Source organism: Nycticebus coucang, chromosome 1 (genome assembly GCF_027406575.1).
Source record: "Nycticebus coucang isolate mNycCou1 chromosome 1, mNycCou1.pri, whole genome shotgun sequence".
NCBI classification, from domain to species: Eukaryota; Metazoa; Chordata; class Mammalia; order Primates; family Lorisidae; genus Nycticebus; species Nycticebus coucang.
Window position 1 is genome coordinate 195,036,264 of NC_069780.1, and position 17,615 is coordinate 195,053,878.

Below are 17,615 nucleotides of genomic sequence, written 5' to 3' on the forward strand. Positions count from 1 at the left end.
AGAACCACAGTTCAAGGTTTTGTAAACAGCAAGAAGACTGAGATGATTCACTTCATGGGTGATGCTGGATTCCTCCTGAGATTCACAGCCCTTTACATAGGTAAGAGTATTAATTCCCCATGTAAACTTTTATTATCGTGACACATTTATTATAATTTTAAGAAACACAGGAATCCCCCAAATTCCACATCAAGCACAGCCCTGTCCACAACGGGAAAGCTGTCTACGTAAGTGCCACTGCCACTCACTGAGGGCTGTGTTCAGGGCCACCACCCCATCCACTGACCCCCTCAGGATGGACGACTCTGACGCAGCTGTGCTCGGGGCTCTTGGCGTCCAGCATGGAAGATGGTGTGGGCTGCACAGCCAGCAGGCAAGGCCATCACTGCACCTGCTGAGTGCCCTTGGCAGTGCAAACTCAGCAGACACCCCTCTCCTGAGCCACAGCTGGGCTGGCAAAGCAGGAGAGATGCAGAGAGGTGACTGCCTCCCTCCTGATTGTCACAGCGGCTGCATGGCCCCAAGGTGAGAGGAGACCCTAGGGCAGCCCACATGGCCAACATGCAGGGAACAGCCCACGCACACACGTCACGCTGCAGGGGACAGATGCGACTCCAAGTCTCACGTCTAAAGGAATATTCACCTTCAGACACTCATTCTACAAAATAAAGAAACGTACCAACATCAGCCTTCACAGCACCACCCTTTATTCAACACCAGGACACACTCGTCCAGAACAGATGGTCCGGAAACTGTTTTCAGGCTGCCGTCCCCATGCACAGGCAGAGGCCTGTGGAGTGCGACACACTCTAGTGATGGTGCTGTTTGAACTGGAGTCCACAATACCCACACGTCCCAGTTTTTGTTTCTTTGTCCTGAAAAAAGTCAAAAGGAATGAACTCATGTATCCACAGTCTACTATAAATCTGACAGGACAGTTCACATGGAGAAAGTAGGCATAAAACTTGAAGTACCTGTCAACGAGAACACTGCCCCCACCGACACACACTGTCACCCTGAGCTAAGGACATGTCTGTCTCCACCCCAACCCGTACAGCCTGTGGGACAGAAGCCCCAGCCACAGGCTCCTATCTGGGTCTCGCATCCAGGCCACAGGCCCGGTAAAAACACCCAGAATAGCAGGTGCCCCACTGAGTGCCTGCTGCTGCCCCCACACTCCACACATTGGACCTCAGGGCTCTGGCTCCATCCCCTGCACTCTCTTCTCCATGACCTGGATGTAACATGTACCGACAGGCAGGCAGGATTACACAGGCACTACTATAAGATAAAGTGTGCCCCCTTCAAGTCACGTGTTAGCATCCTAAGCCCCAAAGTGACTGTATTTGAAGACAGAACCTGTAAAGAGGTGATGGAGGAAAAATGAGATTTTTCTCAATGCAATCTCACTTCGCAGGGATGAGGACACAGGGACAGAGCACGGCCTGTCCTCCCTGTGGGGACACAGGGAGGTGTGGGCCACATGCCGGGGGAGGCCTTGGGAGAACCAGCCCTGCCCACATCTGGAACTCCAACCTCCAGCCCCCAGGAAAGGAGAGAATAAATGCCTGTTTAAGCCTCCTGGTCTGGGGGACCCTACGGCAGCAGGAGCTGAATGAGCTGGATTCAGAGGAACACATGCGCCTACAGGAGTGAGAAGGGAAAGGGACCGACAGAGCCCATCCAGCTGAGCACACACCATGCTTTGCAGACGACAGGTGTCTCTGAAGAGGCCGCTCCCCCAGCTCCCGCAACCCGGCAGGGCTGAGGGGCTGTGCCAACAGTGTGCACACTGGGCAGAGAGGGCAGGAGGAAGAGGGGAAAAACCAAGTGAGCCCTGAGGACGGACAGGCCACACGTGCATGTGCATGCCAGACAGTACCCACCAAGTTTATGTACACCTTGGGGTGGCCCAGGGCACCCCCACCGCCATCACACGATATCACCCGGCTCTCCACTTCACTCACGGGCTGCTCTGCTATCAAATCAATGGCAAAGTTTTCATTCACCTGGAACAAATAGAAAAGAAAATTGACACAAATATGAAAACTACTAACTTCACACAGTATCTGCAGAAGACCCCCAGACCCACTACTGTCAGCCCAGCCCTAGTTGTAAACTTTTCCTTAAATATCATCATCAAAGGCTGTCAGATACACAGATAGTTTAATCTCAAGCAGGTACACACATACACATTTACTTTTCACTTGGATATAAGTCCAAGCTTACAGGAAGGGAACAAGACCCAGAGTATGCACAGCAACCCCACCCCCTCCCCACTGTCCTGTCCTCGCCTCTGGGAGCAGCCTCGTCTGGCCTGCCGTGTCCCTCTCTCTGCACAGCACCCCACCGTCCTCTGACTGGAGCAGCCTCGTCTGGCCTGCCGTGTCCCTCTCTCTGCTGCACAGCACCCCACCGTCCTCTGACTGGAGCAGCCTCCTCTGGCCTGCCGTGTCCCTCTCTCTGCACAGCACCCCACCGGTCTTTCCCTCATTCGCTCCCACGTGTACCTTGTAAGAACATTACTTCACGTGACCTGGGCGTGGCTACCAAGCTTGGGAAATGTAGCACCCATGTGACAGATTCACCCTCCCACCTCCCCTGGGTCAGAGGTCACGGCCATCATGTCTGTGGCCTGTGTTCCAAGTTCTTCATCCGTTACACCTTCCACCAATTCTTTTGAGTTAGTTTTATCATTGATTCTCAGGGGGTTTTATATGTATCATTTAACCTCCAAAAAGATACAGTCTTACTACTTTTTCCTAATTCTTCTGCCTATAATTCAGTAAGCAGCATTACAGACGTGGGCATCTATGCCGTGCTCCTGACTGCAGGGAAAGTCTTTAGTCATTTTTTGGTATAATTGTAGGTTTTAAAACTGTAGCCAAACACATGTTACCATGTCAAGAAGTATCTAGGAAGGGTCTATCAATTCCTATTTTCTCGAGTTTCCGTTTAGAAATGGGTATTAAATTTTGTCAAACCTTTTCAGCATTTATGAAGATAATCGTATGATTTTCCACCCCAACCCACCTCATCTGGTAAGGAGTATCTCCCGGTATACACTCTCACTGTGGTACTGGGGTACTCACCGACATTTTACACAGGACTTTTGCATCAACATCCGTATTATTTCTCTGTGTTTATTAGATGTGCCATCGTTACCTCCGTATCATAGAAAGAATCTCAAGAGTTCTCCTTGTTCTACATTCTGACAAAGGTCACGGAGCACCAGGGTCACCTCAAGCCTACAGGCCTGGTGGAGTGTCCCTGGGAAGCCACCTGGACACTGAGTCCCCTGAGGTCACCCCTTGGTCACTCTCCCCCCTTCTCCTGTAGACACTGGGCTGCGTTAGCCTTCTACCTTTACTGGGATCAATTTTGGTGAACTGTCCACTTCATCTAAATGTTCCAATTTCTTTGCCCAGAAGTGTGCGATGTGAACACGTGTCAAGGCCTGGCCTGTCCTCATCACAGTGACTGCCCCCCGATCACTATGTGTATCTGCACATCCCACCTTTCCAGTCATGTGGCTTAATAATCAACCATCAGTGGTTTGTTTTCTCACAAAACCAGGACTTCGACTTATTAATTCATCTACCTATATCTTCTACGTAATTAACTCTGCTTTTATCATCCTTTATGTTTTGATTTACCTCATTATTTTTTCTAACCCAAGGAGTTGAAAACTTACCTGGCTGTAACACCTGGTGTCTGTCAGGAGTCAGCTCACTGATGAGACCATCTGCCCTCTATGACCTCACTCAGGCCCTGTCCATGCTGCAATTAAGTGTCTCCTCCTGAACTTACTTCCACCATCTGCACACAATACTCCTGCACCCTGGACGCTGCTGTGTCACTGGCACGCAGGTGCTCACAACTACTACCCGTTCATGGCAAGTGTGGCCGCAGAGTCCTTCTTTGTCTGCTGAATGGCTCTCTGGCCCAAACACTGTTTTGTGGAGCACCTTGACCACGTGACTCCTTGTTTTCATTTGCTGGAAACTCAGGCTTGTCTCTCCAACACAACACAAAGGTCCCCCAACAGGAACAGGCTGAACAGTCCAGGACAGAAACCACCTGTGGAGCACAATGTGGTTCCAAGCAGAAGGGGTCTCCGTGCACTGTCCAGAGGGCAGGACACTCCACCCAGGGACACTGCATTTAGCACAGGAAACGCCGCCCAGGGATAAGCACTTAGGACAGGACACGCCACCCAGGGACACAGCACTTAGGGCAGGACATGCCACCCAGAGACACAGTTTGTACAGCACAGAAAGCCCCAGTCACCAACACGGAGGACGAGGGAGGTGTTCACACGGTTACTTAAAGAGAGCCAGACAGCCTTTTAGAAAGTTACCAGTGTGAGGTGGGAAGGAGCAGTGAAGGAGGGGGAAGGTCAGACCCTGACGTTTTATAAACTGGACTTTGAAAGCATGATGACATTTTCTAAGTTATAAAACTGAAAAACTTTACGAAATAAAGAAACAAAAGGCCCTAAGCTATTGTGAGTAACTTTAAAACAGACAGCAGCAACACCTCTCAAAGGACACTCCTTGTGAATATGGCCACTTCCAGAGTGAAGTGAGCTCTTCTTAAAAAACCGGGACTTGCAGTGTGGGGACAAGGAGACAGGCGAGAAGGACTAGCGCCGTGAGGGTCTCGTAATGCCTGAATCTAGCTTGGCGGGAGCAGCACACACTCATGGAGTGTCTGATCTTCACACAGCCCCTTCCTGCTCTGCCCACAGAGAGGACGAACAGCAGTGACCAACCCCACCACGGTGAGCACCGTGCGGCCACCCTTCACACCAACAGGGCTGAGCTCTCTCAAGAAATGATTCCACGTGCTGGGCAGGAAATGGTACACATAGACTTGTAGGGTGACAGAGGCAAGGCAGTGTGAAAGGTAAGTAAGGCCCCTAAGCTCAGTGCTGGGAGATGGGGCCTTCAAGAAGTGAGCAGGGCACCATCTCAGGAGAGCTGCTGGTAAAGGGTCAGTTCCGTCCCCCTTCACTCCTGCCCTCTGCTTTCTGCAGCCGGATGACACGGCAGGAAGGCCCTTGACCTTGGAAACACAAGAAATACATCACTGTTCCTTACAATTACCCAGTGTTGGGCATTCTGTTACAGAAGCACAAATGAAGAGACATCATTACCTTAAAGACTGGTAAACAAGGTGAAGAATCAAGTCTCCATACAGCAGACTCAGCACACCAAGACCTGCTGGGCCATGACACGCCTCACCTGCAAAACAGGCGTCCGTGACACCAGCTCACCTGCACAACAGGCGGCCATGACGCCGGCTCACCTGCCCAACAGGCGGCGTGATGCCGGCTCGCCTGACAACAGGCGGCCGTGACACCGGCTCACCTGACAACAGGTGACCATGATGTCAGCTCACCTAGCAACAGGCCGTGACGCCGCTCACCTGCCCAACAGGCAGCTACGACACCGGCTCACCTGCCCAACAGGCAGCTACGACGCCGCTCACCTGCCCAACAGGCAGCTACGACGCCGGCTCACCTGCCCAACAGGCAGCTACGACGCCGGCTCACCTAGGCAGGCACAACAGACACATCTGACCACACAAAGGGATGAGGCAACAAACCAGCTGCCGATGATTGGACATGACCTGGATTCTTTAACAAGTAAATTCCAAAGAGGAAAAAAAGAAACAGGGAAAGGAATGTGGAGGAACCACTGGGAACCTACAGACTAACAGACATAAGAGAAACCTCGACAGTGGCACGCAGGGAACTTAAGTGAACACCAAGTAAAGCTGGAACATTTTTTACAATTTCACACAATCAAAAACATTTAACATCACCTAGGTGTTTAAAGGTATCACTGATTTTTCAGGTGTAATAATGATTCTGCTATCACATTAGTATCTTTGAAGGTTCAAATGACTCTTTAACGTGTGGGCTGGAGGCCCTGCCACTGGCACAGGTGAGAATCTGTCTGTGACTCTGACTCCCCAAAACGCGACTACTAACAGCCCATGGCTGACCTGGAGGCTTACTGATGACATAGGAGTTGATTAACCCAGTGTTATAGGCACTGATTATACACTGCATTCTTACAGTAAAGTAAGCTACCGAAAAGAAAATGCTACGAGAAAATCATAAGGAGGAGAAAACAGACTTACTACAAAGGGATCATCACAAAGGTCCTCGCTCTGCACCGCACAGGGGTGGGGTGGGGACACTCGCTGTCTCAGGGTGGCAGAGGCTGCAGCAGCTCCCCACAAGTGGACCTGCACAGTTCAGGCCCATGCTGTCCAAGAGTCAACTCACACACCAATAAATTCACAAGATTCAATGGCACGGTATCAAAACACTGCTCCAAGATTACGCAGGGCCAGTGGGGCCAGGGTGTTGGCAGAGCTGAAGCCAGATCTGCCATCACGAGGATCAGCTGGGTTACAAGTGTCGACTGAGTGGACACACGGGAGAGAGAGTCGTCATGCCCTTCCCTCTACTTCATCAAGTTTATTTTTTTTTAAATGTGATTAAATATCCTGGCTTGGCAAACAAAGTATTTTATGATGCCCGAGCTAGAAAATTATGCAGGGGGCAGCACCCATGTCTGCGAGTGCAAGGGAGGCCCCATCTCACACCCTGTGTGCCCACAGCCAGGTAATGGGCACTCACCCCTACGATCCCCCCACCTGACGTCTTCCTTTCTGAAGTCACCTGTTGGCTCACAGCCACCCTCTGCACACATGCCTGGCCTCAGCAGCAAAGGCCTGTGTCAGCACTGGGCTCTCAACACGAACTCCCTGGGGTGCACCTTTAACCTCACCAGAGCAGAAAACAGCAGCAAAACACACAACCACCTCCCACTTCTGGAGACCAGAGGCCCAGTCCCCAGCCACACAGCCACAGGGCATCAGGAGGGCACAGCTTTTCCCTCATGGATCTCCCTTGCAGACACAGACATTTCAGAAAGGTTTATTTTTAAGTGGCTCTGTCAGAGATTACCATTTTATAAAGCCTTCCCTCAAGATCTACTTCCAGGATACAGTAGGAGGTCAGTGAAAAATGAAGCCACATCACACCACCACTAGTGGCAGGTCTCCAAGCTGTTTTACTGAGCTGACAGCCCAGCTGTCCCTGTGGTAGCACCTTACAGCGGCTGTGGAGCAAGGGATGGTCCGTCACTCTGCTGCTGGCGAGGCAGCTAACCATACAAATGAAGCCTTATGGTGTAAATAATACAGTGTCTGCCTAGGAGACATGTCATGAAGGCCGCACTAACAAACCACCAGGCCCCAAATCACGGCAGCCAGAACTTGGCCCCGAGGGAAGGGCAGCTGACGCCTTGACACTGGTGACTGATTGACACAGGTGTCCCCAATCACTTACTGTGCGCAGCTCGAGGGCGACCCTGCTGCCATCACCGATGTCTAGCCCAGTACTCATCACACAGGACCCAGCCCGCCCTGTGCTCGACCCCACCCTGTGCTGCTGCTTCCTCCCGGGGAGGGAGAGGACAGATGGATTTCACCAGAAGTGAGGGCAGAAGAGCCGACACAGTCCCAGGACTCTGCAAGTGACACACAGGATACGCAAAGACTCTCCAAGTGGCACACAGGACACAGACCCTCCAAGTGACACAGGACACGCAGCACTCTCTAAGCGCAAGCGTGGCCCTCACCCTGGCCATCTGACTGCTGTGAGAGGGACTCACACACATCCCAGTGTACGAATGAGAAACCGCCTTTCCAACTGCCCTCCTAAATGACAGTGGTTTGGGCAAAAACACATTTTGGTTTAATTCATTTGTCAGTGACAAATTTACAGCTCACACATTTTTGGGACTGGCAGTTCCCATGGAAAGTTCATTCCTTTATGTAAAACTGAGATTAAGTCTCTTAAAGACAAAACACAAAATTCTGTGATATATCACAGTGCAAAAAGTAAATGACAACCCAGCTAAGTACCCCATGTTCTGTAAAACAGTCGCCCCATTAATGGAACTTTTTAAGTTCAAAATAAAGGCTCAGTTCAATTATAAGAACATCAGGTACTTTCAGCATTAATACCAATAATTGTTTCTAGCTAAAACATTACTCTCTATACATCCATATAAATGAGGTATGACAAGTAAGCTCACGAATTCACAAAGCACTGCGCCCCTCACTGCTGAACGTCACTTCAGTCACCCTGCAGCACTTCTCTTGGGATGCTGTGCAGACACCAGGACATAGTCCACCCTGCAAAGCAAGTCCCAGAGCCACTTATCAACTCAGCCACCAGCATCCGAGCCTGGGGGTTTACGAACTTAGTTTCAAGGATATTCCCCTGGTCCCTCTCGTGAACACTACTTCTCAGAGTCTGAGCTTTTCTGGAGGAAGCAGAGACTTAAGCTTCACATGAATCCAAGATTCATTCAAAAACCAGACTGCCATGCCCACACCAGCACAGAGCCAGTGGAACCCACTCCAGAGATGCCACGATGGAGGCTACAACTCCTGAGTCCATAAATTCTCTTGAAGGCTCCCAGGCTGCTGCTTTAGGACAATCAGACAGACGCCAGCAAACCCAAGCCCAGAGGCAGCGCTGAGGCAGAACTCCACCTGCATCCACCAGCCCCACAGAGGGAGGACAGGCAGGCATCCGCGTCTAACCTTCCTCTCTACAGAGGAGGCCCAGAACCCCACCGGCTACTGAAGGGCGCTGATGGGCTCTGGGCAACATCTCCCACACAGGCCAGCTGCCCCTGCCTAGAGCTCTGGTGGCCACCAGGACTGCATACACAGGACCTGGCTGCTCCTCCTCCTCCCAACTCCATCTCGGTCCACCAGGTGGTTGCTTCTTGTGGCTATTGACCAATGGGCACTCAGCACTCTCCTCAACCCTTCAGCTGTCCCAACCACGGCCACACGTGTGTGCATGTGCACACACGTGAGCACCAACAAGAGTCAGATGGGGACATGCTAGCAGGACAACACAAAAGACTGGTCAGCCCAGGAGGAAGGATGGCACAAGTCTGCTGACAGATCCCAGGAGTGATTCCTCAGCCAGGTGACAATCCACATGCTCCATCAGCTTCAGCAGCAGCTGCAGGCAGACCTGTGCTGTCTGCCTGACCACTTTCTTGGAGAAGCAAGGAAGAGCGAGCCCTGGCCACCAGGGCCTCTGCAAAGAACCTCTAGTCAATTCTCTACAGGGGCCCAAAGCCACTCCCCTCCTCAATTTTCTTATACTAAAATCCATATATATAAAATTTACTGCAGTAACTAGTGCTAAGGGCATGGATCCATGGCCTCCCGCAGTCACACTGCTGTGCAGCCACCTCCACCACCTCCAGACGGTCACCATCCCAACTGAAAATCCATCACCATGAAATGCTAACTTCCCTCCCCCCACAGCCATTGCCTTTCTGTCTCTGTGAATTTAACCACTCTGGCCCCTCGTGTGAGTGGAATCATACAGTATTTGCCCCTTTGTGACCGTCTTATTGCAGAGCATAACTCCCTTCAGGTTCACCCATTCTGTGTGGACAGACCACATCTCGCTCACCCACTCTCCTGTCAGAGGACCCTGGGCTGCCTCCACCTGCTGCGCTGTGAACATGGACATACCCGTCTCCTTTTCTTCCAATTCTTTTGGGTATATACCCCAAAGTGAAATTGCTGGATCAGGCAGTAGTCACGTTTTTCACTTTGAGGGACCTCCGTCCTGTCTTTCTCAGCGGCTACACCATTTTCTACTCCCACCAGCAACACCCAGGGTTCTCACTTCTCCACACCCTAACACCTGCTTTCTTGTTTGGGGGGGCCTGAGACCCTGAAAACTCTTTGGCATTTTTTTTTTCTGTCTCTGAGCATTACTCCCAGTTAATTATTCCCACTAACAAAATCTGTTCACATTCTTCTTAGGAGGATAACACTTACATTAACGACACAACAAACACAAGTCAGCACACCAGCACCACATGAGGCCTCTCGTAGATGCAGTTTAAGTTTGCTACCAAAGTACAGAGAGAGGCCAGGCAGGTGCAGTCACAGGGTTACAACTAGACTCACCTCTGCCAGCCGAGGGGTCTAAGGAAGTTGTAAAAATGCCCAGAACGCATCTCCAACCTGTATGGATGCCCTGTCGTGGGTTGTGTGGGAGGGGGAGTGCATCAACACGGCCAATGTCTGGACGCAAGGACTTGCCCTGGCTGCGTCATAATCCTGACACAAGTGGGGAAGGGGCAGCTCAGAGGCTGGCTCAACGCATCCTAGCCTCCTGTCATTCTATGTTTCTGTTTCTTTTCAAAAACTAAAAATGAAGCCTGCCTCTCTGTGATGAGGGCTGCTGTGGTCTGGCTCACACTCCCTGGTGGCCTCCCAGGAAGGCCCACTCTCAGCACCTTCCTTGTGTACAGTCAGCACTGACAACCTGTGAGACTGAGACCTCAGCACTCATTTTTTTTTTTTTTTGAGACAGAATCTCATTGTGTCGCCCTTAGTAGAGTGCTGTGCCATCACAGCTCACAGCAACCTCAAACTCTTGGGCTTAAGCAATTCTCTTGCCTCAGCCTCCCAAGTAGCTGGACTACAGGCCGCCACAATGCCAGGCTATTTTTCTTGTTGCAGTTGTCATTGTTGTTTTAGCTGGCCCAGGCCAGGTTTGAACCCGCCAGCCTCGGTGTATGTGACTGGTGCCCTACCTACTGAGCTACAAGCACCGCTGAGACCTCAGCTCTTAGAAAGCTCAACAGTGGGCAGCAGGGTCCACATGCAGCCAGGCAGGGCAGCTCAGAGCCCATGTCAGATACACCCAGATGTGCCAACTGATGCCAGCAAGTAACCAGCTCTTAGGGGCTTCACCCTGCTCCCAGGGGCATCGCCCGGCTCCAGGGGCATCACTGCCATTGTTAGGTTGTCATCACTATTACTGCCACTCCTCACCACATCATCCCTTCCATTTTAATTTTACATGTATGACTAAAACATAATGAAACTATTTCTGTGTGAACAATAGGGAATTAGCTGGTCATTTTCGAGTCAGTTCCAGCCCCCAGCTCAATCGTGTGGCCCCAGTGACCTGCTCCAGAACTGACTTCTGGCCCCTTTTGTGCGGGGTAGAGGATGGACAGCATGGCCTTCCTGTCACAGGCTGGGCCCAGGGACCACTCTGCAGACAGAGGCAGACCACAGCAGCAGCCACGCACAGATACTTTGCCTTTCTGGCTCAACTACCCAGGTTCCTGCTACGTTTCTTCTTCAGATTAAGTTCAGATTTGGTTTATTTCTTACCTTACTACTACACAAAACTAAACAGATGGGAATATCAGGGGTTGCCAGGAGTGTGGAGAGGAAGGAGGCATGGGTGAAGCGGTTCTCAGGGTAGGGAAACTAGTCTGCACAACCCTGTCTTGCTGGACACAGGTCAGTATGCTCTGTCCAAACCCACAGACCATACAACACCGAAAGTGAACTTCAGTGTGGACTGTGGAATGAGCCAATAACAATGTACTGATACTGCTTCATCAGCTGTGCCAAGGCAGCAGACAAAGCAAGATGTCAGTGGGCAGAAACCAGCAGGGTGAGAGGGTCTACCAGAGAGCCTGCTCCCTTCAGTTTTGCTGTAAAACTAAAGGTGCTCTAAAAATATAAGGTCTCTTCTAACCAAAGAGCACTATTAAAAACAACACTAAACACCAGATTTTTGTTGAAAAAAGGAACACCTGAGCAGGATGCCTGCTCGTCATATTACAAACACACCTCATGCCTTTACATAACACCATGTGTTCCCTGGCACTCTGGAGCTGGATAAGGAAAAGGCACTGGAGGGGCTGAACCAGTGCTATGGGTCACAGCCAGGTCAGGAAGCACCCGGGAAAGACGACACCAGGAAAAGGGGGGCGTCGTCTTCCTTTACAAAAGAGGGCACCACCTGCCCTCTTCCGCCTCCATCTTCACTGGCTTCAGCATCTCTGATCTGTTTGTTTTACTTTTACAGTGTTCTCACGTTGCCCTGTACTAGACCAACTAGAGATGGTCTGTGCACAGGAAGGATGCCCCCATGCCAAGAGCCCCTTGTGGTGGAACTCAAGGCTACAGGGTTGGAAAGAGCAGCACATGGAAAAGTTACCATGTTGAGAAGAACAATAACAACTCAAAGAAGAAACAGAAAAGTGTTTCTGAGAATGGAGAGGAGCAGGACTTAACACACACCAACCCTTACTACACAATCTATGTTGCAAATCTTCACTGGAGATTTACAATTCTATGAACAATACTCCCTTGGCTTCCATCTTACGAATAAGAATCCTGAACTTCAGAGGTTGCAAATCAACCTCAAGCCTGTCAGGCTGCAAATCCACAGGGCTTCCACTCCACCAGAGGGGTAAACCCACTAGACACAAGCTCCTTCTACCCCTGTGATGATGGCAGGGACCTCTGCCCATCATAGAACTCCAAACCAGGCTCCAGGATCCTTCTCAACCTGACACACAGTGCTACCAAATCATCAGTTGCCAGAACACAAACATCTCTGCTACCCACTCATCAGACCAGACAGCAGAGAACCAGCTGGATTTTGAGAATGTGAATTTACAGGGAGACAACCGTGATCCTGTGAGCTTCTCTAGAGTGTCCTATAGCTCCCCAATGTCAGCAGAGAAAACAGAACACTGGAAGGGACAATGTAAGGAAGATGGGGGGGGGGGGGGCAGCAAAGGTGTAATAAGAACAGGATGCCAGAATTGGGACAGAGAATGACCATAGGTGGCCCTGAGACAAAAACAAATTCAGGGAACATGGAGAAATAAGAATTTGGGAGCTGGTCCAAACGTGCATTAGAAAGGGAGTTAGAGAACAAGCATATTTAGGCAGAAGGACTCTAATCTCAATATTCTCTCCCCAGCAGCCACACCCACATACTGTCTGATTCAATTCATCTTCCTTTACAATGTGTAGATAAATCCACTCAGAAAAGAATAATTCATGTGCCATTTTCAGTTTGTCAGTGTTAAGTCCCAGTAAAAACACAGCCTCGTATATCTGCTGAGAACTACGAAAAATACCCCCTAAAAAATGGTTAAAAAGGTGATTTTTAAAAGTTGATATGATTTACCTTAATTTCAGAGTCTCAAGAGTATAAAAGGCACAAAACTGAGAAAGATAAAACTCCCATTTATAAACCAGAACTACAACTGCAAAATATTTATTATGTATTTCAAGGGAGAAAAATGAAAAATGGATACAATTAGCCTTTGTAAAAAATGTAGAACTCCAGAGTTCTAGGGTGTTCAAAATCTGGGGAGAGTTTATTTAAGTCTTATACATGGATTTTTTATTTCTTGTGGTTACATAAAGGTTTTTAAAGTTTACCTCACTTTTACTAGATCATTTACTTACCTCTTTCTGACGACCTACAAATCTAATTTTTCTGTAGTCGTTATCATCATAAACCTAGGGGGAAGAAAAAAGACCAGATGTTATTTTTAGAGCTTTATTCTAAAAGTCGTCACTTAAAATCAATCATAAATACTACAAAAAAAGTGTTTTTCTTAACTTTTGGCCCATTGATAATTAGTCAAAACATATGAGGGACACAGTGTGTTATTGGGGACCTTTTCCAGCAAGATACCAGCAGTGATAAGATAATATTAACCGAAAGACAGGAAGTCTGCGTAGCGCTGAGGCGGCCCGGGAAGGTGGGGTGGAAACGCCGACAAATCCTGGCGGAGGACGACCCCGCCCCCGCCTTTCTTCACACACGGCCACACCGCGGCACATACTAGTATACAGGTACCTTCTGCCCTAGACTACAAAAGACTCCTTGGGTTGTTAAAGTTTATTACTCGACATCACGCTATCAAAGCACTGGTGGAGAAGACGGCCGGGGGGGATCTGGGGACACCCGGCTCAGCGTCCGCCGTCCGGACAGGCGGCATCCTCGGGGGGAGCGTCTCGCCGGATGACACTGCGACCGAGGCCCAGGCGGGCCGCGACCCCCAGGTCGCCCCTCTCCGCGGCTCGGGTGCCAAGTAGGGAGGGCGTCCTAAGCCCCGCAGACGTTACCTGGCCAGTGTGCGTGACTTTCTCCCCGGTTGGCGAGGTCCGCACCCCAAAATACCTGGCGCCCTTGGGCAGACTCTGGACTGCCGGACCCAGTAGCCGGCAGAAGGTCACAGCCGCCGCCATATTGCGCGGCTGACCCTTGACCCGGCGCAACGCAGCGCCTAACGCAGACGCAGGCGCGCGGCTTCCGGCGGCGCCCGCGCTCTCGGGACTTATTTCACCCTGGGCGGAGGGCGAGCTGGCCTAGGCGGAATGTGCGCATGCGCGGTGTGATCGGCCTGGAATGTGCAGGCTCTGGCCGGCGTCGGTCGCGCCAGGCGTTCTTTCTACTGCGTGCGCGATCCTCCGCGTGTGGCCGCTGCCCTGTGATGCTTACGTGGGGGGAAGACAGGGGAGAAGATAAACTGAGGAGACATTGTTTATACTCTTATGGTAATCGATAATCCTGAGACGTTTAAATGTCAAATGATCTATTGGGTGAAGGCGTCAATTGCTTTGCAGAAGAAACTGAAGTGCAGGGAATCTGTTCATTCCCGTGTGATCGAGTATTTCCCCCCAAAATAATGCAATAGAGCAACCAGTAAAACTACAATTGCTTCTACCCAGCGTGCAAATACAGCTTCTAAAAAGGCTCATTTTGTTCACAGCTGCCTGGTACAATCCCAGCTGGCAGGTCAGCCCAAACTGGGAACAATTTCACGCTTGACGGTCCAGCATCGGCCTTTTCTCTGCTGTGGCTGGAGCCTGAGAACCAGATGACTCCAAGATGGGAAGTTGGGAAGGTGATACAGAAGCGGGGTGAAGTCGACAAGAAACGAGCATGCACGTAAAGAACTCCCAGAAACGGAAAGACGTCTCAGCAGACCTAGTGATCAGAGCAGATTTGTCCACCTGGGCAGGTGCCGAAGTGGGCTCTGAGCTAGCAGTGTGCAAGGAAGGATAGATGTAGCCAGGTCTGCAGCTCACTGCCACGTACAAAAAAAGTAAGAGGGATGGATTCCCTGATGGATACCTGAAAATGCAAGTATAACCCAATTAATCGTAGAATCTAATAGGTGGTATATGGGTGTTCACTGTAAAATTCTTGCTGGTTTTCCTGTATGTTTGAACTTTTCTACAATGGAGAAAGAAAAAAGATAGTTGGGACCATTGTCTATTTCCCCATCTTTCCAATAGTCTATTATAACTAAAATAAAATCCCAAATCCCTTGCCAACTGAACAGAATGCTCTTGGCCGAGGTGACCCCAGAAAAACCTTAAAACTGAAGTCCTGACCACAAAGTGAAGGGACCTTCTTATATCTCCTTTCTTTTGTAGTTTAGACTCAACAACTGACCAGTATTAATGTTGCAATAGAGGTAAGACCGAGAAAACGGGCTTGTTGTGGCAATAAGATACTAAATGATTAGCAGGACCTAAAGCTATGCAGGGTAAAAGTAAATTACCTGCAACCAATCACTTTGCTTATAGTTCACTTGAGTTACTATCTTGTGTCTTATCTTTAATAGATTCTTTAACTTAAAATGTTTCCAGCCTTTAGATAAAGCTTTAGTTCTTTAACCAATTACAAATCAAAGAATCTTTAAGCCATCCTGTAACCTGTATGCCCATCCCCCTTCAAGATGTCCCGCCTTTAGGGAGCCAAATCAATGTGTTGATTGATGACGGTATTTGCAATTCCTACCTCTCTGAAATGTCAAAAAACAAACTAAGAGACCATCCTGGGACCAACTGCTCAAGGATTCTTGGGTTGGCTCCTGCCCTGGTCGCACATATTCAACTCAGAATAAACCATTTTGTCACAGTATTTGGGTCTTTCCCTTTAACACGATACATTTCTCCCAAGATGTACTCTTAAAAAATGGTTTTGTTCGTTTGTGTGAGGTCTAATTGGTTGAATCTCTTTTTCATTCTGGGTAACCATTTTCGTTTCCACTTTTGCAATTCCCCCTCTCCCACTTCGCCCGGCGACCCTGCAGCCGTCAGTGTGGGGGACGCGGCCACCAACGCAAGCACGCATGCGCCTCGCTCTCCGCGCTAGGGCTTGCCGCGCGAGTTCCCGCCGCCATCTTTCTTCCTGGCGGCCGCGTCCTCTGTGCCCGGGTGCGCAGGCGCAGTGTTCGGTGTTGCTGCGAATCTGGGCGCCGTCCTCCCAGGTTAGGGGTCCCGGGTGTAGGGTTGTGGGGCCCGCGCGGCGGCGAGGGTAGGGCTGCCGGGACCGGAGGGCGGGGCCGGTTACCCCCGAACTGCAGGCCACGGTCGGAGGAGTGTGGGCCGGGCGCAGAGTCCAGAGACCCCCGCAGGGCCTGCGGGCCCGGGTCAGCTGGGCTGCGCGGGGGCCTAGGTCCGGACGGGATGGATCCTTGGTGGGCTGTGGGCTCAAGTCCGACACGTTCTCATCCGGTGGTCCCGAGTGAGGCCATCCCCGCTCCGAGCTCGGGTCCTGCCGACTGAAGCTCGCAGCGCCCCTGGTCCCCTTCCCAAGTGTGGGTGGCCCAGCACGGGCGGCCCCGTGGGCGAGGTGCAGAGCGGGTGTGACAGCCCTTCTCCCCGCAGACCTGGCCGCGACATGACAACGCTGTTGGTGCAGAGGATGGTGGCCAGGGTCGTGAGCCCCCTGCTCCGCCTCGGCCCCCGCGCCGCGAACCCTCCCGCCTTCTCCACGCTCCTGGCCGGTCCCCTCCGAGGTGCTGGGTCTCTGCTCCTGCGCGGCCCTTTCCCCTGCCCACAGCCTGCGCTGGGCTTCAAGACCAAAGGCGTCCTCAAGAAGCGCTGCAAGGACTGCTACCTGGTGAAGAGGCGGGGACGGTGGTTCATCTACTGCAAAACCAACCCCAGGCACAAACAGAGGCAGATGTAGCCTCTTCCCCTCCAGAGTAATGCGCAAAGTTACCGCCGCGTTCTGTCTTTGGGAACAAGGTTGTATCTGATTATGAGAGTGAAGACGCCAGGAGTCGGAAGATTTGACTCTAAATGTTACTTATTACTCTCTTTGGTTTTGATGTACCTTTATAATTAGTTTATTTGCCAGTTAAAAACACTTTTTCAACAAAAGTAAATACACTTTCTGAATGGTTTAATTCACTATGCCTGAGCTCTGCCTGCAGGTAGGGACTGCATAGGGGCAGGGGAGTTGTTCTTCAAGTGTGTGTGAGGATCCTGGGGCCTCTGGGAAGAAACAGACCATCTAGGTCTCCTGTGTTGCATGACAATCTCCCCCAAGGTTGGGGGCTTAAATCACCACAATATATTGCTTACAATTTTATGAGGAGTTTGGGAAGGGCTCAGCTGAGCGGTTTGTGATCTACATGGTACTGGCTGCGGGATCCACCCCCATGATGGCACCAAGGATCCACTCCCCTGATAGCCCTGCTGCTGCTTGCTCTAGGAGGCACCTCCTGCAGGCCTGATCACTGGCCTGTGCTACTGGGGAGCTTCCCAGGAGACCCAGGAGGACACTACAAGGCTTCCTATGACTCAGTATCAGAAATTTAAAAGCCTTAGTTCACTGTTTTCCTGGTTCAGAAAGTCCCTTGGGTGAACACAGATGGCTTGGGGGAGCAGGCTCTTGCTGGCGGATGGCCACA

At 50.8% G+C, this 17,615-nt stretch overlaps 2 protein-coding genes and 1 long non-coding RNA gene across 3 annotated transcripts; 1 reads left to right on the forward strand and 2 right to left on the reverse strand.

Annotated features, from left to right (window-relative positions):
* Nucleotides 1-686: 686 nt before the first annotated feature.
* NDUFS6 (NADH:ubiquinone oxidoreductase subunit S6) lies at nt 687-14,187 on the reverse strand. Its single transcript, XM_053593367.1, has 4 exons — nt 14,029-14,187; nt 13,363-13,416; nt 1,887-2,009; nt 687-875 (listed from the first exon to the last, which is right to left on the reverse strand). The coding sequence occupies exons 1-4, from the start codon at nt 14,149-14,151 to the stop codon at nt 810-812; spliced, it is 366 nt and encodes a 121-aa protein (XP_053449342.1). The 5' UTR covers nt 14,152-14,187; the 3' UTR covers nt 687-809.
* On the reverse strand, nt 2,295-13,356 carry LOC128587340 (uncharacterized). Its single transcript, XR_008380574.1, has 3 exons — nt 5,494-13,356; nt 5,279-5,462; nt 2,295-5,246 (listed from the first exon to the last, which is right to left on the reverse strand). It is a non-coding gene; the product is annotated as an uncharacterized LOC128587340 (long non-coding RNA).
* A 1,818-nt stretch (nt 14,188-16,005) lies between the features above and the next one.
* MRPL36 (mitochondrial ribosomal protein L36) lies at nt 16,006-17,096 on the forward strand. The gene is made up of 2 exons (XM_053596734.1): nt 16,006-16,184; nt 16,585-17,096. Exon 2 carries the CDS (start codon nt 16,598-16,600, stop codon nt 16,886-16,888), a length of 291 nt encoding a protein of 96 aa, XP_053452709.1. The 5' UTR covers nt 16,006-16,184; nt 16,585-16,597; the 3' UTR covers nt 16,889-17,096.
* The last annotated feature ends 519 nt before the right edge of the window (nt 17,097-17,615 follow it).

What these genes read in the sequence shown, in the direction of transcription:
- NDUFS6 (XM_053593367.1), bottom strand. Translation starts at nt 14,151, where the DNA reads ATGGCGGCGGCTGTGACCTTCTGCCGGCTACTGGGTCCGGCAGTCCAG. An exon ending in AAGTCACGCACACTGGCCAG is followed by an intron (nt 13,417 to 14,028) that starts GTAACGTCTGCG and finishes TCTTCCCCCTAG; the next exon opens with GTTTATGATGATAACGACTA. An exon ending in CCAAGGTGTACATAAACTTG is followed by an intron (nt 876 to 1,886) that starts GTGGGTACTGTC and finishes GACTTTTTTCAG; the next exon opens with GACAAAGAAACAAAAACTGG.
- MRPL36 (XM_053596734.1), top strand. Translation starts at nt 16,598, where the DNA reads ATGACAACGCTGTTGGTGCAGAGGATGGTGGCCAGGGTCGTGAGCCCC.